The sequence below is a fragment of the Embiotoca jacksoni genome, unplaced genomic scaffold (assembly GCF_022577435.1).
Source record: "Embiotoca jacksoni isolate LCO1_2020_lvr unplaced genomic scaffold, fEmbJac1.0.p SCAF_6, whole genome shotgun sequence".
NCBI classification, from domain to species: Eukaryota; Metazoa; Chordata; class Actinopteri; family Embiotocidae; genus Embiotoca; species Embiotoca jacksoni.
In genome coordinates, this window is record NW_027185414.1 from 15,867,038 (window position 1) to 15,894,350 (window position 27,313).

The window sequence follows — 27,313 nt, forward strand, 5'->3', positions numbered from 1 at the left end:
ATTTTGTCTTACAGAAGCTGACTGTTGGGGTGAATCAGTTTGCCTACACCTGCATACAGGACCATCCCATCTGGACCAACCAGCAGTTCTGGGAAGCCACTTTCTACAGTGAAGTCCAGAGCCAGATCCGGGCGCTGTATCTTAACACCCCAGAGGAAAAGGGGGGCATCACAGCCAGGCTAAAGGTAAAACACCAAGTAAATATTGTTTCAGACGATTTAACAGTTATATGTTTTTCACACAAATATGCAAAAACGACTTACTTTCAGCATAATACAGTATCATTAAAGCATAAATTATTCTGTGATTCAACAAGTCAAGACTTGGATAGCAATCGGACAAAGAATGGCTCCATTTTCAGATTCAGAAACCTAAGATAACTGTGTGAAACTTCATCCTTATGCCCTGACCTCTCCAGGAGGTCGGTCCCTTGCTTGCAGCGGGCAGAGATGAGGAGCAGACAGCCATGGACCTGGCAGCAGAGCAGCTGCGATCGTGGCCCGGCCTGAGCAAAGAGAAGCAGCAGGAGCTGGTGAAGAACGAGGAGAGCACCGTGTTCAGCCAGGCCATCCACTACGCCAGCCTCATGGTTTACCTACTGGTACCTTTAGACACCAGCAAGAACAAGCTGCTGCGCAACACCCCTGCTGCTGACTGGGAGAGCGGCAGCAACAGCATTGTAACAAACAGGTCAGCAGAGCTATAGCATACCGTGATTTACTTGTAGTAGAGAGAGGATTTTTAACATCTAAAACATCAACAGACTAGAACATATTTTTGGCTTGTTCTATATTTGTAAGGTAGAGTGATCAGTCTTATCTGGAGGAAACCTCAAGGTAAGGTTTCATGATTTGGGAGTATGTGTACCTCTCTTAATACGGTGATGATAAGCATGTGGGTGGATGTGGCGTAACTCAGTCTCCCAGCCTGTTTCCAGCCCACATCCATCCTGTGGGCTAACATCACTGCACAGAACAGAGTGTAGCTCACTCACTTCTGTTGGGATGTTGAAAACCCTTAATGGGGTCTTAAATGGGGCTAAACTGTACTCACCCAAACCAAACAAAACAAAAAAACAGTGCAGTGGAAGTGATTTCCTGCATTCTGCAGTAACTGTAGAGTCAATTAAACATGGGAGCCTCTATGTAGGTATTTCCTTCAAATTGGAAGGCAGTCAGCCAAAACCTTTTTTGCTCCAAATTTTATGATTTGATCCCAATAATCATAAGAACATAATGTTCATTTCTACATGTTTTGTTTTGTACAGTATTTGAACTATATCAAACATTTTGTTGCTTATTTCACATTTAGCCACAGAAACTTAATGTTACAATGTGTTTCTGTGTTTTGTTGCTATTTCTAATGAAAAGACCATAATGCTGCAGCCAAGAATGTATTTATGTGGAAAATTTGCTTCATTTTTTTTTTTTTTTTTTCATTTTCGGCCCAGACTTGTTTGTTTCTCACCGAGGACATTTGGATTTCATCACTTAGCATTAGTGCATCCAGAGGGAAGGTTGCATCACTGTCTCATGTGAGACATTCTCCTGGGCCAATAGAATCTGAGCGATTGATCTAGCCATCACCACTTAGTAGTTCAGGCCAAGCTGCAAATCACTCTCTCTTTCCCTGCTCTTTATCACACTGGGTCCTCAAATCCATTTCTGTCAACACATAACACTCAGACCTCAGATCAAATGTCTTCCTGGATATGATGGCTTGACCTTTCTCACTTTCATTGTGTCATCATGTATGTTTACAGCATTGCTGGCAGTGTGGCAGAGAGCTTTGATACTGAAAGCGGGTTTGAGGACTCTGAGAACAGCGACGTAGCCAACTCTGTGGTGAGGTTCATTGCCCGCTTCATCGACAAGGTATGCACAGAGAGCGGAGTGACCCAGGAACACATCAAGAGCCTGCACAGCATGATCCCAGGTACAGCACTCACAGTGTTTAATCACACTGTGTTGCTTCCCTGATTCCCTCAGCTTTACAGTGACCCTAGGATGTGCGTATTCTCAGCTCAGGCCAACAGCAACAGAGACCTCAGAGCTCATTAAGTGTTGACATGTTGAATGGCCTTAAAATCTTTAAATACTCACTCTGGTAGAACATGCATGTGTGTGTCTGTGTGTACATATGGTCACTGACCCCACCCTCTGACATCAGGCATCGTAGCTATGCAGATGGAGGCTCTCGAGGCAGTTCACAGGGAGAGCAGGAGGTTACCTCCCATTCAGAAGGTGAGTGTTGTTCCACACAGATCTGCTGTGAATTCAGCTGCGTATACAGTATTTATACAATTATATGACATGGACATATTTTAAATATGAAGTCTAGCTACAGGGAGCAAAAATGAAAGCACAATTTCAGGGTTCTTTGCAGAAGTTAAAACTTTCAACTCAGTAGTTTTATTTTAGATACATCACTCAAAATGCTGCCCTATAATTTAACCTTCTTCAACATTTCTTCATGCTGATCAGCTTGAGAGAATGTGGGCCATAATACACTCAATAGGAATCTAATGGATACGAGTGTTGGTTGATATCATGTATAAGATATAAACTGTAAGAGTTACTTATAATACGCCTACAAATTCAGTGCTACGGGAAGTTTCTTTTTTTTTTAACGCTTGTCTACCGTAACTTCTTAGCATGTGAGCTTTCGTGAAGGGTTTAACATCTAATAAAAAAAAAAGCTAGATTAAATAGATGCTATTTTATGTTAAAAGATGGCTATTAAACCTCTGAAAACTTTTTTTACAAACAGGATTATGAAAAACAAGAATATTAATGAGGCATTGTATCTGTGCAACAGTGGTTGCCCAACATCATACTCTGGCTCTCTATTGATACCTGAGAAAAAAAAAATTACATATCATAATACTTAACAACGATTCTATGCTCACTGAAAAAAATACATACAGCTGCATTGTTGTCTTGATATTATTATTTTATTTATTATTATTTATCATAGCATCTTTTACAAAGCACGTTGTGACTCTTGGTAATGTCCACGTGCTCAATTTAGTGTGGTTTCCTGCTACTATGCAGGGTGCTAGTGTCATCCAGTATTTTCCAGTCATCAGTGCATTTTCATATTTTACCAGTTGGTCTTTTGGGCCCTGCTGTGCTAACTGTTTGCGGCCAGCTCTTGGTTAATCATACGATCATAGACACAGACAAATATCATGCCAGTTCTGCCTTGGGAGCAACCTGGAAACTGTGGTAAGCAGTCTGTCTGCTGCACTTAGTGGTTAACTTCTCACATGTTTATGTGTTGGACAGAACTTCCATCCTGGACCGCTAGCTGCGAGCGTTGTGCCAAAATAAATGCTAAAAAGTGTGTAAACAACACTGACTCTGGATTCATGTCAACTCTGAATAATAGTACGAATGGCAGCAATATCACTAAGAAGGAAAACAGTGGACGTGTTTAAGGTGCAGCTCTAAGAAGAAGCCAAGCTCGCAGCAGTAATGAGGTGCAGAGGGACCGTGTTCATTCAAGGACAGATTCAAGAAGTTATTATTATCTCCTGGCCAGACCTCAACTCCCGCAGGTCAGCTATGGCCTTAATGGGAAATGTTGTGAATGATCTAATGTCCCTCCTTGTTCATATTTGTGACAGTGGAACAACTGAGTGTTTCTCTGCCGACTTTAGAGGCCAACAGGGGCTGATGCAGTGTGGGGTGCACACTTAACTGTTGTTAGAGTTCATATAGTAGAAAAGGTTGGTCATATGATGTCAGAGACATGGTTAATATTCAGTGTATTAACAAAACACAGAAGTGCAGTCAGCTGTATGAGGAACACACGTCAGTGCATGTACCATTTACTTCTTTCTGTAGGGTGTTGCAAGCGCCATTAACTTCTTCTTGGACAGTGGGTTTAAACAGAAACACAATCTGCCAGTGTGTGCTGAATCAGCATTCACACAACTATGAATAGTATTTAAAGAGAGGCTGCATGTACAATATATTTAGTTTTCAAAACATCTCGATGTGATTGTAGATACAAATCTAAAATCAAGAGCTACTATTAAATTCATTCTACTATCTTTACACACTGTTCTCATTTTTAAATAATTAAACTGAGTAAACAGAATAAAGGCGTTACTGTATTTATGTAACCTACATTTTGAATGAAAACCTCAAATTATCATTACAGAGGTCTGTACAGAGTCAGATTAAGTTATTGTGGAAGTATAAAACACATCATGTCAGTCAGTGTCCAGATGTTCAAAACAAAGTGAAAACCAACAATTACTCAATTCAATGGACTGAATGAACAGAACAGTTTTTACTTGAAAAGCAGATAACAAGTCTCCGATCACAAAAGGTTGAAATGGTAAATTGGTCTCTGCAGAGAGGTAGGAATTTGTTTTAGTTGGAAAGTTATTTTTTTTACAGATGAATGGATGTAGTGGTTCGTGTTTTTGATGATGACGTGCATGTGAATCTTAAATCTGTCCGAGGTCATGCAGTGCCCTTATTTGACATCATAATGATAAATTGATTTCCTGGCTGTTTTAAATCTGATTCACTGACGCAAATGGTTTTGCAGAGTCCTTCACTTTGAGTACTTCATTGTCAATGAAAAATGTCTAAATTTAAGTTCGTAGACAGGCCCAGTCTGTCTGTCCCTGGGTTTAATATGTTATGTCTTTTCCCACCAGCCGAAGATTATGCGTCCAGCACTGCTTCCTGGAGAGGAGGTGGTGTCGGAGGGGCTGCGGGTGATTCTGGACCCCGACGGCAGGGAGGAGGCCACCGGGGGCCTCCTGGGGGGCCCACACATCCTCCCAGCAGAGGGAGCACTCTTTCTCACCACATACCGCATCATCTTCAAAGGCATCCCCCATGATCCGCTGGGTAAATACTGAACCACAGCAACCGGCTTTGAAGTCTCAGTTAAATGAAAAAATACTTAAATATGTTTCAATTTACGTAAAGTTCCTTTTTTTTCCTCAGACAACAGTGCATTTTATGTTGACAAAAATAGAGAAACAGACAGAAATGTTCAACTAAATTTGCAGTCCCACATGTTTAAATCAAACCATCTTTTATGTTCAAATAAAACAAATTAAAAAACGCCTTTTTTCTAGAAACTTATCATCATGGTCTTGTCCCTCTGGGTGACTGCGTTTTGTTTCATGCCATTGTCTGTCTGTCGCCCCTCATTTCCTGTCACTTCTACACAAACAGCTATTTAACTAAGGCAAAAAATGTCCACAAAACAAAACTCAGTGCCACGAAAATGCTGCAGCCATCATGTCGGTAAAACGATGCTGGTCTTTGTTCCTGTTTGTGTTCAGTGGGGGAGCAGGCAGTGATCAGAGCTTTCCCAGTGTCCACGCTGACCAAAGAGAAGAAGATCAGCATCCAGAACCAGCTACAGCAGAACATGCAGGAAGGCCTGCAGCTCCGCTCTGCATCATTTCAGGCAAGTACTAAAAAACACCATGCGCTCGTGTCTCCCAGTATGGACACAAGATGTGAAACGGATGAGTGGACTTAGTTTCATGTAACTTAGTCTAGTTTGATTTTAGATGACAGTGAGGTGACAAAACAACTCTTAAGCAGCTCACAGCAGGGATGGTGTAGCATTAGCCCTTATTAAGTTGCTTGGATATTAAATTCACATTATTGAGAACTTATTCTTTTTTAATATTCTCTGTGCTGCCAAAGGATTGTAAAACAGCACACACAGAAACAGTATATATGCAGTAACTCTTTAACTTTTAATTAACCTTCAGTGTGGCACATCTTTCAGAAATCTCACGGTCTTGTGTTGCCTATTATGAGCGTCTCAGAATCAAAGAGAAAAAAATATTTTCAGCCAAGCACGTGTTTTTCCTCTTCAGATGTTCTGCTGTAAATCTTTTCATGGTTCATTCCTATCTCTTTACTACCAGGGATGATGAAAATGAGCGTGGGTCACTTGGTCCGTGTGGCCATCTCTTTAGTTTTGTTGCTCTTTAATGCTCACTGTGTGCAGGTGTTGTGGAAACCATACGTAGGCTGTTATACTCATTTTTCATTTAAATGCGGAAGTTTCTGATCTGCACTCTTCAGCAAATTTTTTGGGGGTAAAACAGAGAGGACTCTCAGCAGCGATAAACAAAGCAGCTCTGACCCACCTAAATGCCCCATGTTTTTAAAGTTGACGTCAACATGTGTTGCGTGATTAGAGCTGAAGTAGAACGCAGTGTGAATATGAAATCTGAATTGTTGCTGCTGTCTGTAAATAATTTGTTTGACTGATGTCTTTTGCAGTTAATAAAAGTGGCTTTTGATGAGGAGGTGAGCTCAGAAATGGTGGAGATCTTCAGGAAACACCTTCAGAGAATCCGCTACCCACAGTCCATCTTTAGCTTCTTTGCATTTGCTGCAGGACAAACAGCACCTCAGCTTGTCCTTCCAAAGCAAAAAGAGAGAAACACTGGCTTCAGGTTTGTCATGCAGCTTTACAATAATGGCTTGTGGATTCAATTGTTATTGCAAATCAGCTTGCCAAACATCACTGAATGGTGTCTTCATGTGTGAATCATGCTGCCATCTGAACTATTACTGTTAATGAAATACATGCCTCATCGGTTTTTATGCTGAACCTGCACACAGTAAATTATTTCTGCTTCTGTACTCCTCACAGAACTCTGTCTAAAACTATTGTCAAAGGAGCAAAGAGGGCTGGAAAGATCACCATGGGCCGAGGTAACCAGAGCTCCCTGAAGAAGAGCGACAGAGGCAGCAGGATGACCTGGCATGAAGAGGACGACATTTCAAGTGAGCGCTGTGACACATTTACATCTGAGCATGTGGATGTGGATGTGGAGGGAGAAAAAACAGACTAAAGACAAGACTTAAAAATGTAATTCAGCTTCTCATGCGTGTTTCAGTATCAGATGACGGTGAGCCACCACCCAGCAGCACTCTGCGAACGTCAGAGAAGTCCACCATGGAGCAGCTGGTGGAGCAGTCCTGCTTCCGTGATTACCAGCGTCTGGGCCTGGGAACCATAACCGCCAGCTCGTCCCGCTCCAAATCAGGCGACCAGTTCAGGATCACAGCCGTGAACAGACTGTACTCCCTCTGCCGCAGGTACACCACCTCTTGCTTTGCAGTGCCTTATTCATGGCAGACATTCTCTTTGTGTTTGAGATTTATTCTCTTTCTCTCCTTGTCAGCTACCCCGGCCTTCTGGTGGTTCCTCAGGCCGTACAGGACAGCAGTTTACACAAAGTAGCCCGCTGCTACAGACACAACCGTCTGCCTGCCGTGTGTTGGAAACATCCCCGGACCAAAGCCGTGCTGCTCCGCTCAGGAGGCTTCCACGGCAAGAGTGTAGTTGGATTGTTCAAGTCACAGAACCCCTCCTCAACAGGTGTGCTTACCTTCGGAGACACGGATTCTCTGTCTTTCTGTAGCTTCAATGTCTTTCTGTAGGTAACAGGTAAACATGAACCACAAGGAATTAATTGTGGCTAAAATACTAGTTACAACAAATGGTGTTGACTTTTTTTCTACTGTCCTGTATCTTATGCAGTAAACTCTGACTGTGTTAATTCAAACAGATTTTAGAACGATAGTCATTATTTTCTGTCTGAATTGAGTTTCGTCTTCTGCCTTTAGCCCCTGCCTCATCCTCAGATTCATCCAGTAGTCTTGAACAGGAGAAGTACCTGCAAGCCATCCTGGACTCCATCCCCATCTACTTCAAAATGAACGGAAACAGCACCCTGTCCAACCGCTCCCTCATAGGCCTCTCACCAGGTACACTCCAACAGATAATCATACCATGATCTTCAGACTATATTTGGTAATGCTTTGTCACCGTGGCACACAACGGTACATGTTGGGACTCTGTAAACTTGTGAATGCCATCACTCAACTTTTTGGAACTACTGTTAGACTTCCTGGTAAAAACAAACAACTATTAATACTGTGAGCATACATGTTCATTTGTTTTGGAGCTCATGAGGTAATCAAAGTGTTTCTTGTTTATTTTGAGAGAAAATACCAGTTTTCCTGCTGTTTGACAAAATTCATGCAGAGCTGTTTGAGCTTTTTACATCTCAAGTGCAAGTAGAACAGTAATGTCTCCATTTAGTTTTCCCACATGGTCATATCCATGAGTCTGTCTGCTGAAACTTGAACAAGTAAAAGGAATACAGGCATCAGTGCTATCAGTTAACTTTTGTGGCTGTTGGCCAAACTGGGGGCATGAGAACGGGCTGTAGAAGTTAAATAGAGCACTAGACTTCTGTTGCCCTGATGTGAGCCTGCACACATGCCTTCTTTACCACGACTGGCTGACCTTAACACAAACCATCACCCATTGTTGTGTCCACAGCATATGGAAGTTACCAGATTTACTAGTTTGCAATGTATATATCTCCCAAAAAATGGACCTGCTTTTGGATAGAAAGGAAGCAAACACAGGTGGATACCTCACATCGGCTCACATCAGATGGCTACTGTAAACTAGTATATACAATATCTTCATGTATGACATCAACATTATGCTGATCATACCTGCACCATAACTGTTGTACTAGTGGAGAGCCTGTGGAAATCTGGGCATGAGTTCCCTCAAACCAAAGCTACGTCACCTGACTCCTGTGCTCCTACCTGACCTGAATTTACTGTGCGATGGCCTCGGCTGTGCTGAGAAAAAAAAAAAATTTTTGTTTGTAAAAAGGACAAGAGGCCATGTAGGGTTCATTTTTTTCTGATAAAGAGAAAAACTGCAGACCTGCACTCCTCAAAGTTATTTTTGTTCACTCCAGCTCTGGGTTTTTTTCTGCCATCAGGTAATCAGTCTCTTCCTTTTTGTGTTTGCTTTGGTCAGCAGTTATTTTTCACCTACTTATCTGTGTGTGTGTGTGGGAGACTGTGGGAAAAAATACTCTATCTGATATTTGGTAACATTTAGAAGGAAATTTGTACAATAAAAGGTTATGTAAGAATCAACAACAGCCTGGGGTCACAGCATAGTCCATCCATCTCCTCTGACTTCACCCCCTCCTGCCTGTATCCTGGCCATACTTTGTAGAAACTCTGTCCAGGATGCTCACACACACACACACACACACACACACACACACACACACACACACACACACACACACACAAAGTCTGTGATTTCTTGTTTTCCTTTAAAATTCATGTATCTTGTGTTTAAAGCTCTTGTATAAGTTTAAGGGTCCTTAATGGGAAAATTGGATTTAGCTCAGAAGTCATGCCTAATTATTTCAATCAGTTTTGTTTTTGTTTGTAAATACACTGAGAGCACATTTGTCATCTTGTTTTGTTTATGATTTCTTGCGAGCACTGCATGAATGTTATGTGATACTTGTTTTAACATCCTGTGCACTGCGTGAATGTTTCGCCTTCAGGCAGCGAAAGGAGGACATCCAGGATGCCAAAGATGGCTCCTGTCCATTTAGACCTCCCATTCTCAAACAGCTTTACCAGAGGAGGTGAGTGTTTTCCTCTCAACACATCATGTGTATCTCTTTAGTCACACAACATGTAGTGCGAGTAAAGTGAGAAAATACACTATTTTACCTGAAGAAGACAAACGTATTGGTAAGTAGTAAATTACAGACATCCTGGTAGGAAGTGTTCCTTTCTTTAATCAGATATTATTAAAGGGACACTCTTCTTGTAATTTTTGTTCCTTCTGTAATCTTTGAAAGCTGTGTTTATCAGATTTTGTGAGCTATTGCTTACAGGCCAACAAACCTTAATCTTCAAAATAAATATATATTTAATACTAAGTTCCCTTTAGAATAAACCAAAAGTAGAAGACTTCAGACAGTAATATTTGTAATTATAATGCATGAATTTAAGTAAAAATAACCCCCATATTTGTAAAAAAATAAATAAATAATAATAATAGATAATAATAGAATCATACACATTTAGTACAAGAATTGTAAAAGTATTGGAGGTTAGCAATGAGAAATAATTATGATTCAACAAAATATCACCACCATACAAATTACAGACTGGTTCAAGGCAAACACGGTCATCAAATGTATAAAATAATTAGAGTATTAATGCTCAAACTAAATGTATCAGGCTGTTACATTCAGTGTTTGTACTTGATGTTTTGTCTGAAGATCTCTAGCTTGTAGCTGAACTTGTATACAGTTTAGACTTTATTAAAAAGAATGTGTGAAGTATTTGTCCAATAATAAAAACACACTGCTTTTTTAGTGCGCCCTGTATTGTTCCCGACAAATGAGCGTTACCGTGAATGTAATCTTTCTGATGAAAACTTAATCTACTGTGACATATCATCCCGACCGTGTAAACTGGAATGTGAAGTCTTAGAAAGCAACATCAGTACTGAGTGTTTCGTCTTGGCCAGATGTTCAGTTGGAGTCGGTGCATGTCTGAGGTGTTAGTCACTACTTCAGATGATGGTCAAAGGCGAACACATTGCTTAAACTGACTCCGCTTCTTTCTTCTTCTTTTTTTTGCACAATGAAAAGCATGACACATCACTTTTCACAATTCGTTTCACTCCTGTTTCTCATCCAGAGAGCTGCACGATGTAGAGTGCAGGATTATCACTGGCATGTTTTTGGCCTCTATGGAACTAGGAGCCAGATTTACTAAGAAAGTGGCTCAAATGAAGTTATCCAATTTATCTGAGATTATCAAGGTCAGAAAATATTAGCAGAACAATAATATTGTAAAGCACTTGTTACTCATAATATAAAACTATGTTTTTCTAATGTTATTGTAGTTGGAGGCATCAAGATAATTTATTCAAATGATAAAGAAGAGATGTAGTGACATAATACAATGCTTTAAACGTTATAAATTAAAAGTTAAACGAAGCACAATTTTTTGATTTTTGTTCTGTGATGGATTTTAGCCTGTTTGTAGGTTTTTATCAGCCGATTTTAGTGAACTAATTGTGGTAATACAGATTAACTCTGGATAAATATTTTTAATGTTGTGCCCATATTTTATTTGCCGTCATTAAGATTTCGGTCGAGTAAAGTCGAATTTATGTTTGATTTTCCTCAACAGAATCCTGCACACAGATAATTTACATCCCATTGGCAATATTTTTACATCTACTCTAAAGATGCTGAGGGGTTTCCATGCAAAACAATCCCTTGCACATTGCAGTCACTTCAGTAAATCCAGTGGAATACATAGTCGTCCTCTGCTAACATGAGCCTACCTGCAAACAGCGACTCCAGCCTGGAGGCAATCGAGTCACATCTATGCTGCTTAAACTGATACAAACAACTTAAATCTGGCCTTTTGTCTTCACACCATTAATCATAACCATACATTCATGCATGCTGCTGTATGACAATCATTCTCTTCATCATTCAAAATACAGCCGTTTTTCATTGTCACTTCAGGTTGTTCAGTCCAAACATTGATCTTTAGCTGAAACTCCTCATTTGCATGACTGTTTCTGTGGTCTGAAATTTTTAGTTGAGTAGGTGGTGATGGTGGTCCATATGATGTTGACGTGATTTATTTTTTTTCATGCCCCTGTCCCTTCCCTCAACCTTTCTTCTGTACAACACAACTACCCAGTGCTTGAGTACAGACATAAACTATTCACTCACTCAAACCAAAAACCTGCCAGTAAGGGGAGAATCCACAACCAAGGTATAGTAAAACTGTCCCTTTCCCCTGTCAGAACTCTTGCAGCGCTTCTTCTGTTTCTAACACGTCCCCGGCGCCTCATCACTTCTGCTTTGTCTAACCTACACAAATGCTCACTAACCAGGTCGAGTGCTACACAGCACCGTGCTGAAAACCCCTTCCAAAGACCTTGTGGGACATAGTACTAATCATCGCTGACTTTGTGGGTGCTCCTCTGGGAGCTGTGGTTTTTCACAAACCAAAGTGGCCGCTCTAATGTGGTCTTTTCCATTGTTAATGTGTTGGCTCGGCAGGGCTAACTGTGGTCAGTGTAGAGCCGGGTCCAGACTCCAGGGTCCAGGAAAGGAAGCCGTTTGTCATGAATCACACAAAATGAGGCCCCTGCAAACGTGCAGTACAATGAAGCCAAATTGAATATTCTGTACATGTGACTCAAAGGGAAAAGGATTCGGTAAAGATGGAAAAAGCCATATGAAATTCCCTAATATTGTGCGTAATGTTTTGATTGCCTTTTTATCCAAGTCCTATCAGGTCTAAACAGCAGTCATGTTAATCTTGTCATCAGGTGAAGCATAACATTATTGATCATATCTGCAAAAAGTGACAACATAAAGAGCCCAATTTCAGTGTAAACATATGATGTCCAAGGATTTAGATATACTGAACTGAATTTCAGCCCATTTGGTCAGAAGCTCTTGTATAACTGCTCTGGTTACAGAAGCTGACAATTGTGGCAGATCGATAGTCATACAAATGCAACTGAAAAGGCCTGAAAGTGTTTACTGTGAAAAATCCCATCCTTCCGGATGGTGACTCATGCTGTTTGGAAGGTATTGCATGCGGGTTTTCAGAGAAATGGCTTCTAGACTTGTTGACGTGCTAAAAATTTCCAGCAACTTCTGCTTCTAATATCTCAACACACCCGATTTGCAGAGGCAACTGCTTTGTTGGTAGACTGAAAGAATGAAGGTGTTTACATAATCCCTGCTGCACTGCTGTGCATGTGAACATAGTCAACATGTCATGAGTTGTTCATCATTCAATCTTAGTTTGTTTGACAGCATGTGTACATCAGTGGCATTCAAACAGGCGAGCTCTCGTGTGTGTGTGTGTGTGTGTGTGTGTGTGTGTGTGTGTGTGTGTGTGTGTGTGTGTTTGACTTGTGTTTGTACCTGTGTGTTTGCAGGCATGTGGGCCAGCCTGCGCTCCAGCAACAGACTCAGTCAGCACCCATCAGTACCTGACGTGGGCGCCAGACTAGCAGGGAAGGATCTGGCACCCCCTGTAGGGAGCCACAGCCTGCAGGCTCAACTCCTCAAACACCAAGCTGCCCTCTACGTCTTCGGGGAAAAGTCACATCTAAAGGTGAGATAGAAAAGAAAGCTGCTCTCTGAGGCCTGAGGGCACTCATTACTATGAATTGATGTAGAGCATTGTTCTGCACTCAGTGGCCACTTTGAGATACACCTGCACAATCTGTTGTAATCCAATCCAACTGCTCTGCCATGAATTCTGCTGTTATGAATCCCAGTGTGGTTTTTTTTTTACAGTCATCGAGTTGCTCAATGACGTGTTTTAATGTTTAGCTTTTTATTCCGCATAATGCATTATTGCACTTAAACATCTGATAATTCAGTTAGGTTGTTTGTGTTTACGCTTACAATACCTTAAACTGCTTATAAGAAATATATATAACTCATAAAGTTAATTAGCTTAGTTTAAAATTAACATTGAACTGTTTTCTCTCCGTGTGCTGATACATGAAAAGACAACACTCATCAAGACTCATCTGTGCCATTAAGAGAGTCGTCCTTACATGCATTGTTTGCAATGCACTGGGACGATCAAAAGCTGCTCTGGTTAGATGGGGCTACAAGACTGGCCCAACCACCTGTGGATGTGGAGGAGCAGACCATACTATGGAGCATTGCCTTGTCTGCCCTCTACTACCCAACCCTTGCAACTCAAAAGACCTTGCAGTGTTCAATAAAAATGCAAAGGACGGTGTAAAGAAATGGGAAACTGTCATATAACCATCACGCTTCAGTGAAACGAGAAGAAGAAAAAGAAGAAGAAGAAGTAACATTTTTTATACTTGTAGGCAAAAAAAAGGGTTTTGTGGGATGCTTGTAATTTGTAATAGAAGCATCACACTTCAGTATTTCCTCTTTCCTTGAACAGTTACACAGATGAAGTGATGAAAGACATCACGAGTGATGAGGAGGTGAAGAACTCATGTTTGTATTGAGTGGGACAAAATATTAGAAACACTTTTTAAATGTATCAGTGCTGCGTCAACACTGTGTAGCAAAACCCAACATTTTAAATAACCGTATTTATTTGGTTGTATTACATAGTACATTGTTGTTATTTTTGCATTTGTCACTGATGGTAATGTTATTTACATGTGTGACAGGGCCTCAGAGTGGACTCCTCTCTGAACTGTGAACTGGTGCCGGTGGACTTTGCTGACACTCGGCAGGTGAAGGCTGCTTTTAAGAAGCTGCTGAGGGCCTGCGCGCCCAGCGCCATCTCGTCTGACTCAGAGGACTCCTTCCTTAAAGCCTTGGAGGACTCTGAATGGATCCTACAGGTGACTAAACGCACAAACAACATCAGCACGCCAACTCAGAGTCTGACTGTGTGAGAATGACCCAGCAGTCCACTCTCTGCTCATCCTGTGTTTGAGATTCACATACGAGATAAATTATATGAATAAATCCACTCTGAAGCCATTTTCCCAAGGGAAACTGCTTCAGTGATGGGGTAACAGCAGAGCCTCCATCATGCTGGTTATCTGATCGACCCCCTGCAGCCGTACATTGAACATATCGTCCACTGATGAAAAATAGAATCTGTGAGAAACGTGCAGTACCCAGCAAATCATTTACCGGCAAATACTGGTGGTAATATATGCACAGAGGGGATTAAGTGTGTGTGTGTGTGTGTGTGTGTGTGTGTGTGTGTGTGTGTGTGTGTATATATATATATTTGTTCACATGCACATATGTTCACCTCCCACAGCTTCACAAGATCCTGCAGCTGGCAGTGTTTCTGGTGGAGCTTCTGGACAGCGGCTCATCTGTTCTGCTCAGCCTGGAGGACGGCTGGGACATCACAACACAAGTGAGAAAAACACTCCAGGAACACAGACAGATGTGAAGACTGGGGTTCAGCACAATATCCAGAGAGAGCTTTAAGATTTTTCAATCAAACTCTTATTGAGAAGTACAAGGGATTAAAGCAAAGAAGACATGTTACAAAATATTTTTCATGTAATAAGAAAAATGGGATCCTTTAAAAGCTGGATACATAGTGCCGACTAACCAGTCATGCCATGCAGCCACTCACCATTACATGGCTCCACTGCACCAGAGAGTCCATAAAAGAAGAAATAAGAAGAAGGAGGTCGTTAAGTGTATGTAAACACTGGTTAAGGTCCAGATGGGGGTCCTTGTTACATTTCACGTCCCTCTTTGTAATCATAGCAGTTAATAAAAAACACCACAGGGGGCGCATGGATCAAAAGACACACATTAATTAATTAAAAGCAAACATATTTTATGGGAAACAGCAATAAAAGGCCATGATGTATTAGCTTCACTTAGAACTCAATTAATGATGTAATTCTGACACATCCTGTTAAATATATTTACAAAAGTTTGTTTGAGGAAATAGCCAAAATTGAATTTTTATGACTTGTTGCAACTACTTAACAAAAAGTGAATTTATATGTAGATACAAGCTGTAGCTGTTTAAAGTTCAGTTCTTAAAGATTGATTACTGACAACAAAAAAAGTTGACTGTTCTTATTATTATGAGTAACTTTTAACTGTATTTTTTACTGTACAAGGTAATAAATTTTAAAAAAGCAGCTTTCAAGAACAAGTCCCCAGTCCTTCATCATCTTCACTTCTGCAGAGCAGGGACAGAATCAAACCATTACCTGTAAAAAATTGAGCAAAGATGACGACAAACAAATGAAAGGATAAAAAATATATAGAAGGATTTACATGTAGCCAAATGATCATCTAACCTCTGAACACCCATCTGAATGTGGGCCGAGTGAAATCATCTTTGACAAACTATACATTGTTTAAAAGCACCAAACCTCACTATTTAAACGGTGTCAACAGTTTTAAGATAACAATACCGCAGCAGCAGTAGATCATTACTTTGCACACAGCAAAACAGCAGGTTTGTGCCTTTTATGTCATCTATAGTGGCACATACTTGTTGAATCACGATGTGCTGCACACTATTAGCACCTCATGAGTACAACGTATAAAATGTCCCAAACTTTGTCATTTTTTTCAGTAAAAAAGATCATGAATGATAAGACAAGCAGTGCTCTACTGATAGACAACTGTTTGGACAGTTTGGTGTGGCAGTACTTAAAAGAGCTGCTCTGTGATTCCTCATTGTTATTATTATAATTATAGGTCCATTCATTGATACTAAAGGCAGAAACATTTATCTTGTAATGTTTAAATGTTATTTCTAGATGTTGACAGTATACTTCAGGGATTCTCCACAGACAGTCATGGCATCCATTCAGACTGCAGTTCAAAATGAGCCATGTGTGAATCATAAATCTGCCACACCTCTCTCCAAGTCCTTTTCTAATCGCTTCTGTCACTGTTGACCTGATTATGCAGATTTAATGAAAAGGTCTGAAGTCTTGAAGCCTGATGTCACTGATCTGTGCTGATTTCTGTCATGAGAGCTCATGGTTTTCATTTTGTAGTTATTTAAACAAAAAGTCCATCTCCATCCTGATAAATTGCTAGTGTCCATTTGCTGCAAAGCTCAACATTTGATCTCATGTTTTCTGTCTGAGCTCATATTTTCCATGCCGACCTGTTAAAGTGCACATGTTTGTGTTGCAAGTGTGCGTCCTTCAAATGTGTTTACGGGGTTTTGTAAGGCCCTGGGCTGCTGTTTAAAAGCGCAATTTGTGGATCTCTGATGCAGGGCACGTGTTCGGCCCTGAGCTTCTTTCTCCACAGGCCATCGGGTCGATCGCGCCAGGTCCTGATCAGCCCGACCAGGCAAATGGGATCCATATGCTCTGGCTCTCCTGCCATAGACCATAGATACCCGGCAGACAGGATGCAGAACTGTCTGGGCTTTCTGTCCAAATGCTGTTTTCTGTTTGTCCTTTCGGTCCTCTGCCTCTCTCAGTGGTACTGCACTCAGTAAAAGTTTGACATACTGGTGCGATTCCATTTGCTGTTACTTTATACTTCCACTCTCCACCTTTTCTATATTGTAGGCCAATATTCTACTTTTTATTCCAATACATCTATTTCACAGCTTTTGTTACTTTTAAGACGAAGATTTGATATAACAGATATCAGAACAAGCTCTTAAAATATTCCACATTGTTTCAGATTGAAACGGACATTTCCAGCTTTTTGTCCTCTGATGTGTCATAAAAGTCTGTGTAGTTGGGGTGACTCTCCCTCTCAGATTTATCTGCCGTCCCATACAACCATCTATGAAGTAGTTCAAACTATCTCTACGTCCACCAGCTCCAACATGCTGCTCACACACTGATGCTTGAGTATTATCTAACAATGTAATTTATAGTAATATATCAGTCAGAGGGACCAAACCAGTACTTTAATACTTTAACTATATATCTATGTTTTATGGGTTTTTTCATGGAGGACTTTTATTGGTAATGGCGTAGTTTTACATCGCTGTATTGGTAGTCAGTAAGTGAAGGATGTGAATACGTCGTCTTTAATCCCTTCTCCAGTGGGCCATGGAGGAGCTCACAGAGTTTCATTGCCTTGGTGCAGAGGCCTTTCTCGACCATCCAGGCCTGGATGTTCTTGTAAACCCCAGGGGGGAAGCCATGAACTGTTTTCCCGCTCATTCCACAAGCGTCAGGGCTCATTAGTTGTGCTGGAGGAGACACGGGCAGGGAAGCACGCCAACCGTATTGCATGTGTAGACAAGTGCTTCTCAACTGGTGTTTTGTGGAGTGAGATCAAGTGTGCCTGAAAACGTCGCTACAATGTTATATAAATATGTTATTGATAGCAGATGATCAGTTTAACATTGTGTCGCCAGATGATGGGTCATTGTTAGATTGTGTTCAGCTTTTGAACTAATATAAAGCAAAGTCATGCCATCTGAATGAAAAGAATAATGGTGTGCTGAATTGTAGTCATGCATGACAAACGGAAAGATTCTCCGCAGTTGTGGTGAAACAGCTGCCACTGTCCTTTAGTGGTAAGATGATCAAACATCTTATTTGTGTCGGGGTGTATTTAACATAAGAAGACGTATTATATTCAGTAGGTCTCAGTGGCAGTGGGTCGTTGGTTGGTACTGGCACACGTTAGCAGATAATCTAACCAACAAGAAACACAATAGAAATGTAAAATTGATGTTTGTGGTAATATGGAAACGCTGCCACTGTCAGTTTGTCCATTTTTTTACTTTCACTGCAAAGTCTAAATACACATCTGAGTCACATCATAAAATGTAAAAAAAATAAAATAAAAAAAAAATTGTATGCATATGTTGCTGTTTAAGACTATCAGATATCAGTTTTGGTCCTGGCCTCAAAAATCCATATTTCACACTAATAATTCAGTTACATCATCGTCACAAAATGTGAAGTGTAGACTGTCTTTTTATTGGGTTGTCAAATCTTGAAATATGACAGTGCCACTAATACAACATACACATCAAGGAAAGGTTCGCGGAAACACACACATACACACATTCTGGTTCGTCCATATTAGAACAGTTACTTTAGGTTAGTTGTTCAGTGTAAATGATCCCAGAGTTTCCTTTTCCTCGTTTCTTTTAAGATTTTTCCTGAGGGGCAGCTGTAGCTCAGGAGGTAGAGTGGGTCGGCCACTGATCACAGGGTTGGCTTGTCTGTTTTAAGGTCTCCATCCAAACATCGGTCAGTGTGCTTTTATCCTGGAGGAACAGCAGAGAACAAACTTTATTTTGTACACGTGTACCTTGGTTATTTTGACAAAGTAGGCCATCGTCAGGACTAAGACACCACAAACCATCTTTTTCTTATCAATGACTCATAATTAAACTGCACATAAATGTTTTCAAATGCACCACATCTCATTGTAACTCCCTGTTCTCTCTGACATTTTGTCTTTCTCCCTGCAGGTGGTGACTTTGGTGCAGCTGCTCAGCGATCCCTTCTACCGTACTCTGGAGGGGTTTCAGGTGCTTCTGGATAAAGAGTGGCTTTCATTTGGCCACAAGTTCAGCCAGCGGAGCAACATGAGTCCTAGCAGCCAGGGCAGCGGCTTCACACCCATCTTCCTGCAGTTCCTGGACTGTGTGCACCAGGTGAGTTTCACCCCCTCCGCAGGTAGCACAGGTACTCTGAACAATACCCCCTCTCCCTCCCTCTCCCTCCCTACCTCCACCCGTGCTACGTGACTCCTCTCCACTTTCCCTCCATGACTTAATGTCAGTCATAACTTCTTCGTGAGCTCATCACATTCCTCAAAAGAAAACAGGCGAGTGAGTGAAGAAGGCGAGAAAGTCAGCTGTCATTAACTATACATTTTGCACTTCTCAAAACTGGATATGAAATCACGAAAGCTTATTGCACCGGGGAGCGTGCGGGGAGGCTGCAGCCCAGATGGTCCGTGAACCCAGTGATCAGCGCTGAGCTGTCTGTGCTCACATGTTTCAGCATCTCTTCACATTGCAGTGCGTGGTTAGAGCTGCATGTGGAAAATTGCAGTTTTGGGGATTGAGAGTCTCCAGGCAGGGTTCAGAGATTTCAGAGGGAGGGGGGGGGGTATGAAGCTCACAGCTGAGGTCCAGAGAACTGTGTCCGCTCTGAAATGCTAACTTTAGAGAATGCTGTGGGGTTTTGGTTTCTCCTGGGGTCAGACAGACCCACTCCCATACACTTACATCAACACATAGTTTCTGCATTTGTCTTTTGAAACTGTAGGCTTGGCAGTGAAGACAGTTTGGCAGGGGTCCCGGGGTCTGGAGAGCTATAAACGGGGAGGAGAGGGGATTCGGACAAGAGCTCAAAATAGAAGTGCCTCATCTCCAAAACAGCTGTTGTTTTTGCCAGCAGACCCAGGTGGCCTGAAGCATTCAACACTCTTGTTGACCACCTCACACCACTGGATGGGAACAATGGAGCAGCAGTCCTGCTGGCTCAGTCTGGATTGTGTCTGGCAGTAATGATATCACTGACCTTTGGCCTCCCGACGACAACAGAGGTTCTTTCCTGTTTCTGATCGGTCATTTACACACCGGAGAGATGTGAAGCCACAACAGGAGGACGCGAGGCACCCGTCACACTCTGACCCTCTCTAACTGTCTTTACTCTTTTTTTCATGTCTTCAGATTTTGGAGCAGCATCCTCTGGAGTTTGAGTTTAATCAGTATTATCTGAAGTTCCTGGCCTATCATCACATCTCTAACCGCTTCAAGAACTTCCTGTTGGACTCAGACTATGAGCGCTTGGAACATGGTCAGTGTCTGGGTTTTTTATTCATCATCTTCATTCTGTGAAAATGTTTCATTACATTGAAAATTGAGCAACAATCAGTGAACTTGTTGCTCATATTTCTGAAAAGAAACAAACTGAAATGATCTCCGTCCTCATTTCCACTTGGGTCGTAAAAAACACCACATTTTCTTTCTTTCCCTTTTATCACCTTTTTAATATAATTTAATATAATAGGATGGTGAATGTAATAACTACGGTTATTTACAATAATAATAGAAAGAAAAATAAAATGTTGATAATATTGTTAATATATAATACAGTATGTACTTGCAGAACATTTTAGCACAAGACACACATCACACATTACACAAAAGTAACTCTGCCTAAACTTGCTCATTGATTTAGTATTGATTTATAAAATCTTATTTTAGTTCCTTGTTTATTTCCTCCAATCCCCTTATTTCAATATTCTTATTATTGATATTATTCATCTGACCTTTAGCAGATTCCCCCGAAACATACAGTTTGACCACTTTAAATCACGTTGACTGTAATTCCATTTTATTATCTATTATTAGTAGTATCAGTATTAGTAGTAGTAGTAGTAGTGTGATCACTTTTATCCTTTTATTCTTGTTTGTTTTGTTTTCTTGTATGTACAAGCATTATGTCATCTGTCTGTTATCTCAGTTACTATGTTTTTAGGTGGTTTTTTTAGGCTTTATGTTACTTTGACATAAGGCACATTTTGACAAAGATTACTGCAGCAAAATTGTACTTTACCATGAACAAATACCAGCTTCCTTAAATGATGATAGCAGCACAAATGAGAAAGCTGTGTGGAAAATGTGAGTGAGATGAGTTGCAGGTTACGCTGCCTCTATGCTTGTTTTTCATGTACTGTAATTATTTCCGCATTATGAATACTCATGTCCTTTATATCCCACGTTATAACACACAAACCCTTTTTTGTTGAATTGCACCTTTTTCTACTGTTGCATCAGATAAAACCATCAATCATCAGCTTCTCCTCTGCGTTTGTTACAGGCACCTTGTTTGAGGATAAAGGTGATAAGCAGGCCCGCAGAGGCATCTGTATCTGGGACTGCATCAACAGGATGCACAGGAGGAGTCCCATCTTCTTCAACTATCTCTACAACCCCTCAGACAGCGAGGTGACACTTTTAATGCAGCTCTCACGTTGAAGGGCGGTGGTCTGGTCCAACTAAGATATGTAGGAAGTGCTGTCATACGTGATGAAGGGTACAAGTGTCTAACTCTGACATAATTATTTCATTAATGTACGTATGATATAGTACCTTTTCAAACACAATTGAGAAGCCGGAGCCTTCAACATGAAGGCAAATATATTTCAAAATGTTATGACTTCATTACGCTTTTTAAAAATGTGAAAACGATCTGAGTCCTTCCTCCACTGTAGGTTTCATTAGTGAGCATCCATGTCTGATTATTAAAGCTCATAATAACCTCTAACTACCGAACGTGTTGACAGTTCTACTCACAGAAGCAGCTTTAGCTGACGTCAGCGTCACAGACGGACAGAACGAGTCCTGACTGAGCTGAAAATATAGACCAACTGTGCTTTCGAAGATTAACTCCAAAAGTTTCTCCCTGCTCACGTAAATCTGAACTCAAGTCACAAACCTGCGAGCACGATTTGTGACATCACAACCAGTTTGGTCCGGTCCTGGTTCTGATTGTATAAAATAAAGCACACAAGTGCTGTCGGGTTGAACACGTGTGAAACATCCACTTTTTAAGATTTGTAGCTTCTTTGCAGCAACATCTGTAGTTGAACTGTTGTCTATTGTTATCGAGCTTAATTGGCCAAATTCCTACAAGTCTTCACTTCATGTATTATACGAGTCTGGACCACACATGGATGTAAACTGCAACATTACTGGTTGGCGGAGGCAAACACCTGAGGTGGTAATTCTCGTAAATTGTGTTTTTCATCATGAACATCATTAGCTCACATCTGATTCTCCTTGAAACGTCTCTGTGTCCGTTATGCAGGTGATCCTGAAGCCTTCCATCGGCATCCCCAGCCTGATTAAATGGGACTTCTTCACTGATGAGACTCTGTCGACTGGGCCGTGTTACGACTGGAGGATGATGGCTGTGAGGCTGGAGAGCTCCGAGGAGACGGACACCATCTCTAACAGTAAGAGGAGGATTGTTTGGCCGTGTTACAGCAGCGTGAGCCGAGCCCAGCCGGACGCCATCACCAAACTCCTCACTGTAAGACTCATTTCAAAGTTTGACCTCAAGTTTTCTCTCGTTCGCTCTTGTTCGTGTCACTTGTGTGATGTTTCTTGTCTTTTATTGGCGCCGCAGGACATCGAGAAGCTGGAGGGTGAGCTGCACCAGACCCCGGAGAAATGGCAGACGACTCTGGAGAGAGTCCGAATCAGCATTCAGGAAGACCTCAAGCAGGAGGGAAATGTGCGAAGAATAACTTTAACATGTTGTGTTGAAAAATACTTTTACACTTCTTCATCTGTGTAAAACCCCTAAATGTTGTGTGTGTGTGTGCAGCTCCGTGAGCAGTCCATGTCGATCTCAGGCCTCATTCCCACGTCCGGCCTGCAGGCCTTCCAGCGGCGCTCCATGCTGCACCTGCCGGACGGCGGACTGGGCGAAGACCGCAGCACGGCCGCAGCCAACGGGATCAACCGCCGCGCTGCAACTCTCTACAACCAGTTCACCCCTAAGAGCGAGGAGAACAGGTGGGTCGTGAACTTCCTGAGGCCGGAACAAATGAGATGTCCGCACTTGATTCACTTCCAACCTGCTGCTGCCGAGGGGCCAGTCCAGTTTGGGAAGATGAGTCAGCGCTGTGGCATGCTGTGTGTCATGTTTGTGAGGATTGTCTGTACTCTCTTAAAGTCTGTCTGTGTAATTTTACAATTACTGCGAGGTTAAAGTACGGTGCCTTGGCTCCAATATCTGGATATTTCTCTCCGAGTTAAACAAACGGTTATTAAAATGTACTTTATGTCAATTATTGTTTTACCTGTTTGTATGTGCTCTTCATATTTCACCTTCCATATAATGTTATGACGGACAAAAGTTTACGTCAATCGGAACAAAACATGAATTGACAGGAAGTATTTTAGCTCTTTCGTTCTATCTGTACAATAGATTATCCATAAATAATTTAATCCTTGAAATAATTCACATTTTCAGTCAAATATTTAATCGGATATGCGGAAGCTTCACACCTTTGCAGACATAAAAAGACAAAATCATTTAAATGCGGTATTTAATATACCAATGAGCCTCGAGATAGTTGAAATGTACGAGTTTACCTCGATAAGGAACCTTTGGAAGAAGATTTGTCGATGAATCTGGGTTTTACTATTGCAGAGTGACACAACTGCCCACATTTTACCGGATGGGAACAGAATGTACAAACTGCTGGAGTTGGTTTGGTCCATATGGAGAAACCTGCCACTCAAGCTGTACATGTCTTTCATCTCTACATGCAACAAACTCCACCTTACTTTGACCATGAACAGGAAGAACGGGTCCAAAACCCACTACATGAGGAATATTGTTAAACCGGACAGACACACACTAACATCCGAACATCTGAATGCGCTTGTGTTTTTCAGGTCTTACGAGGGGATCCTTTATAAACGCGGCGCGCTGCTGAAAGGTTGGAAACCTCGCTGGTTTGTGTTGGACATTACGAAACACCAGGTGAGCCACAATCATCACATTCCCGTTGAAGAAGCTCTGAACCCTGCGCTGAGTGAGAGGCTGCAGGTTGACGCTGATGTCTTCACAGCTGAGGTACTACGACACCGGGGAGGACACCAACTGCAGAGGCCACATCGACCTGGCTGAGGTGGAGTCCGTGATGATCGCTGCGCCCACCATAGGAGCCCCCAAACACATCAGCGAAAAGGCTTTCTTTGATGTGAGTGCATGTGAACCTTAATGTCCATCGAGTGTCACGTCTCCTTCACTGCTCAGATGTTTTAGAAGTGGACCAACATTTTTACTCTGGAAATAAGGTTTGAAAAAGTCTGGTCCGAGTTACATGTTCACAGCATCCGATGTTGTTTTTTTGAATGGAGAAAACTCCAGCGTAACACGGTCTTCTGCAGAGAGTGTTGCATTATGGGTTGTTTGCAGCCGAATTGCTGGTCGGCTGGCGAGTGTTTTTAATCTGTCTATAGTCTTTAAGAGTCGTTCAGCTGTAACACGGCTTCATTAGTTCACCTGAACCTGGAGGCGTTTCTGAAGCTCGTGTAACAGGCGGCCGACTGCATCAAAATATCTTTCAAATCCACTTTATATTTCTTCCAACACACTTTTCAAACCTGAACCATTTCTCTGTTACTAAAGTAATGTCATTACGTTTTTTTTCAATACACTTTTTTCAGGTCATCCCACAGAAAAGCTCACATGCAGGCGTCTCCTAGGAAACTCTTTGGATGTGTTATTTCAATTTGTGCATTTGAAAAAAATTAAATAACCTGAGTTGAAACGCTACAAATTTGGAAACAAGTCGAAATATCACCAAAAGGTTTTTTATACTTGCCTGAGGTAGAAACGTTGGTGAATCAATCAATAAATATAAAATGTAACAATAGAAACAAACTTAATGAATTCATCATTGTATCTGTGTGAAGTGATGAATCAGCTGTAACTGAACTCACTTCCAGAAAACAACCCTTTCTGTATTTTCATCATGTTTTCCCGTCTTTCGGCTCGTGGGAGGTTCGATAGGACAATTTTGAATGGCGTCATCTCGTAGCGCCGTCTCCTCCTTTCTCCCGTGTTTTATTGGCATCGATTGAAAAGCCAGATCCAAATATTTAATACCAGTTCTGAAAGGGGGGGAGTTTTCAGAATTATTTTTTTTATGTGCACTAAATTCGCATTGAAAATTGTGACGTCGTTTCCCGTTGATGTCTTTTCTATCCCTTCGTTTGACGTCTAACTCTTTGTACCTGATGCCCTTGTAGTTGAAAACCACCAAGAGAGTCTACAACTTCTGCGCGTCAGACGCTCCCAGCGCTCAGCTGTGGATGGACAAGATCCAGAACTGCATCTCTGACGCCTGAACACTGAGGTCGAACACCATCCCACCAACCAGGCGGCATCAGAGGGCTGAGAGCAGAGATGCGACAGCCGCTCAGTTCAGCTTTCAGATGTCTTTAACTTTGGGGACCACCACGGTGGATAAAGTGCCTGGTAGTGGAGGACGGATCCGCTCCATCCACCTCCCTGCTGTTACTTAGCAGCTGCTGCGGCTGTCGTCACTCCGCCGGCCGAACGCCTTCGTCTCTGCTGTCAGCTCCCTCCGACGGCGACGAGGGGAGGATGAGCTGATGTTTAAGGGGCGCCGCACTACAGAGGAGACGTTATCCTACTTAAACTGTAAATAGATCGAAGCAATATCACTGGCCATTAAAACTGTGGGTTCAATTTTAGACATAAAAAATATAGAAAATAGCTTTTAAAAGAATTTTTATCAGATATTTTACTACGAGGAAAGGTTATTGCTGCTTACAGAAACGTCATGAACCGCCAAAAACTCAGATTTTTTAATGCACAACATTAAAAAGCAATTTGTTTGCACTTATCTCTAAAGTATGCACTCCTTATCAAAGATAGATTTTGTAACAGATGCAGACAGCGAGGCTAAAGGCATTATCTTACGATGTACATGTGACGTTTCCTCATGACAGTTTAAATGAACAGAATTTGCACAGTGAGTTCAAAAGAGTTACCTGACATTTTTCTATTTAAATAAATGACGTTTCCTCCATTTTGTTGAATGTTTATTGACTTCTGGTTAACACGTGTCTCATGTAATGTAAATTATTATTTTTTATTAAAAGTGTAACAGTGTAAGTGTGGTGGCGTCATGTTTTTGTGTAAATACCTACGTGACATTTCATTTTATATTCTGTACGTACTGAACATAAGTATACTTTTCTAACTTTAATTCTAATGTGCCCAACAAGTCTTTTTTTTTTTTTTTTTTTATGTGTTGTTACTGGTGCAAAAAACCTGAGTGGCCTGTTCCCTGTTTGTGGTGAAACATTGTTCTGAAAAGGAAATGGAGAGCTTTTTCTTTTTTGGTTGTCGTGCAGATTGTCCCGGCAGGCTCTGTGTCTTTCAAGGGCTTTTAAAGAATTTATCAAGTAGGACGTTGTGGTTTTCAGACATCCCTGTCTCATTTGTTCTGTGTTTGTTCAGCTTCATACAGCTTCATTACAACAGAAAAATAAAACTATTCAAAGATGTCAAAGGATTTTTTTTGTTTGTTTTTGTTACTGTATCTTTGTACCATGTTTTGTGGCAACACTAATTTTTTTGAATAAATCGAACATACTTGAAACTACTCGTTGCTCGAGCTGGTGTTACTGAGTGGATGTCGGTGGGTTCACGTGTTGCAAGGAACGACCTGTCAACTTATTCCACTTCCAACTTTCTCGCCATCAACATGAGGGAATAAACTATAATAAATGCTATTAAAATATGTAGTTTGATAAATACATTTTCCTCTTATTTTTACAGTCAGTTGTAATTTACTTTTTTTTTTTTTTTTTTTTTTATGTTTGCTAGTGCTAGCTAGATAGTGTTTGTTGTTGTCAGCTCAGCTAAGCGTCAGCCAATAGCAAAGCTAAGGTGATTTTAATTATCATGATCATTAAATTAGCCCATTCATTTGAATATCCACACAAATTACACAAATTCTACATTTGTAACATGAATTCAGTTTTAGCTGCAATTTGGACAAACATCACAGAGCAGATTCACTCAGAGGAAGCTGGTGGGACATTAACAAGGCGCAACGTTTTCCAATCAAGGTTTGGGGAACAATGAATATTTCTGGAACGTTTCCGTTGGAATATTTGCAGAACATTTTTACAGACATTCCGGGATCATTCCCAGGAAAATGTTCAGCAAACATTCTCCGGGAAGCATTCCAGTTTTGTAAGGAACATTTCTCTGGGAACGTTTGCAGAGAATCGTTTCCAGCATGATTGTGGAACATTTCCAGAGTACCTGAATTGTTTGGTTTTTTTAACTTTTTTTTTTTTTTTTTTTTTAAATGTTCCCCATTTGTTTCCCTGGAAATATTCTGAAAACATTCCCGAAACACTTCCCTTGAAACATTTGCAGAATGTTTCCCTGGAAATGTTTGCGGAAC

At 41.2% G+C, this 27,313-nt stretch overlaps 1 protein-coding gene across 2 annotated transcripts in view; it reads left to right on the forward strand.

Moving 5' to 3' along the window:
• The window catches only part of sbf2 (SET binding factor 2), a 93,458-nt gene extending 66,958 nt beyond the window's left edge, over window positions 1–26,500 (forward strand). Inside the window, exons 18-42 of one of the 2 annotated variants that reach the window (XM_069173351.1) lie at window positions 15–185; window positions 419–690; window positions 1,763–1,935; window positions 2,170–2,243; window positions 4,676–4,871; window positions 5,315–5,442; window positions 6,276–6,451; window positions 6,652–6,785; window positions 6,899–7,100; window positions 7,187–7,383; window positions 7,632–7,772; window positions 9,398–9,481; window positions 11,574–11,648; window positions 12,832–13,010; window positions 14,062–14,238; window positions 14,670–14,771; window positions 18,798–18,983; window positions 20,010–20,136; window positions 21,163–21,290; window positions 22,153–22,377; window positions 22,474–22,581; window positions 22,675–22,865; window positions 23,754–23,841; window positions 23,930–24,061; window positions 25,116–26,500. In XM_069173351.1, the coding sequence (XP_069029452.1) occupies window positions 15–185; window positions 419–690; window positions 1,763–1,935; window positions 2,170–2,243; window positions 4,676–4,871; window positions 5,315–5,442; window positions 6,276–6,451; window positions 6,652–6,785; window positions 6,899–7,100; window positions 7,187–7,383; window positions 7,632–7,772; window positions 9,398–9,481; window positions 11,574–11,648; window positions 12,832–13,010; window positions 14,062–14,238; window positions 14,670–14,771; window positions 18,798–18,983; window positions 20,010–20,136; window positions 21,163–21,290; window positions 22,153–22,377; window positions 22,474–22,581; window positions 22,675–22,865; window positions 23,754–23,841; window positions 23,930–24,061; window positions 25,116–25,214 (3,765 nt within the window). In that variant the 3' untranslated portion in view covers window positions 25,215–26,500. The remainder of the gene's footprint in view (window positions 1–14; window positions 186–418; window positions 691–1,762; window positions 1,936–2,169; window positions 2,244–4,675; window positions 4,872–5,314; window positions 5,443–6,275; window positions 6,452–6,651; window positions 6,786–6,898; window positions 7,101–7,186; window positions 7,384–7,631; window positions 7,773–9,397; window positions 9,482–11,573; window positions 11,649–12,831; window positions 13,011–14,061; window positions 14,239–14,669; window positions 14,772–18,797; window positions 18,984–20,009; window positions 20,137–21,162; window positions 21,291–22,152; window positions 22,378–22,473; window positions 22,582–22,674; window positions 22,866–23,753; window positions 23,842–23,929; window positions 24,062–25,115) is intronic. The other variant, XM_069173352.1, reaches the window with a different exon arrangement.
• Window positions 26,501–27,313: the final 813 nt, after the last annotated feature.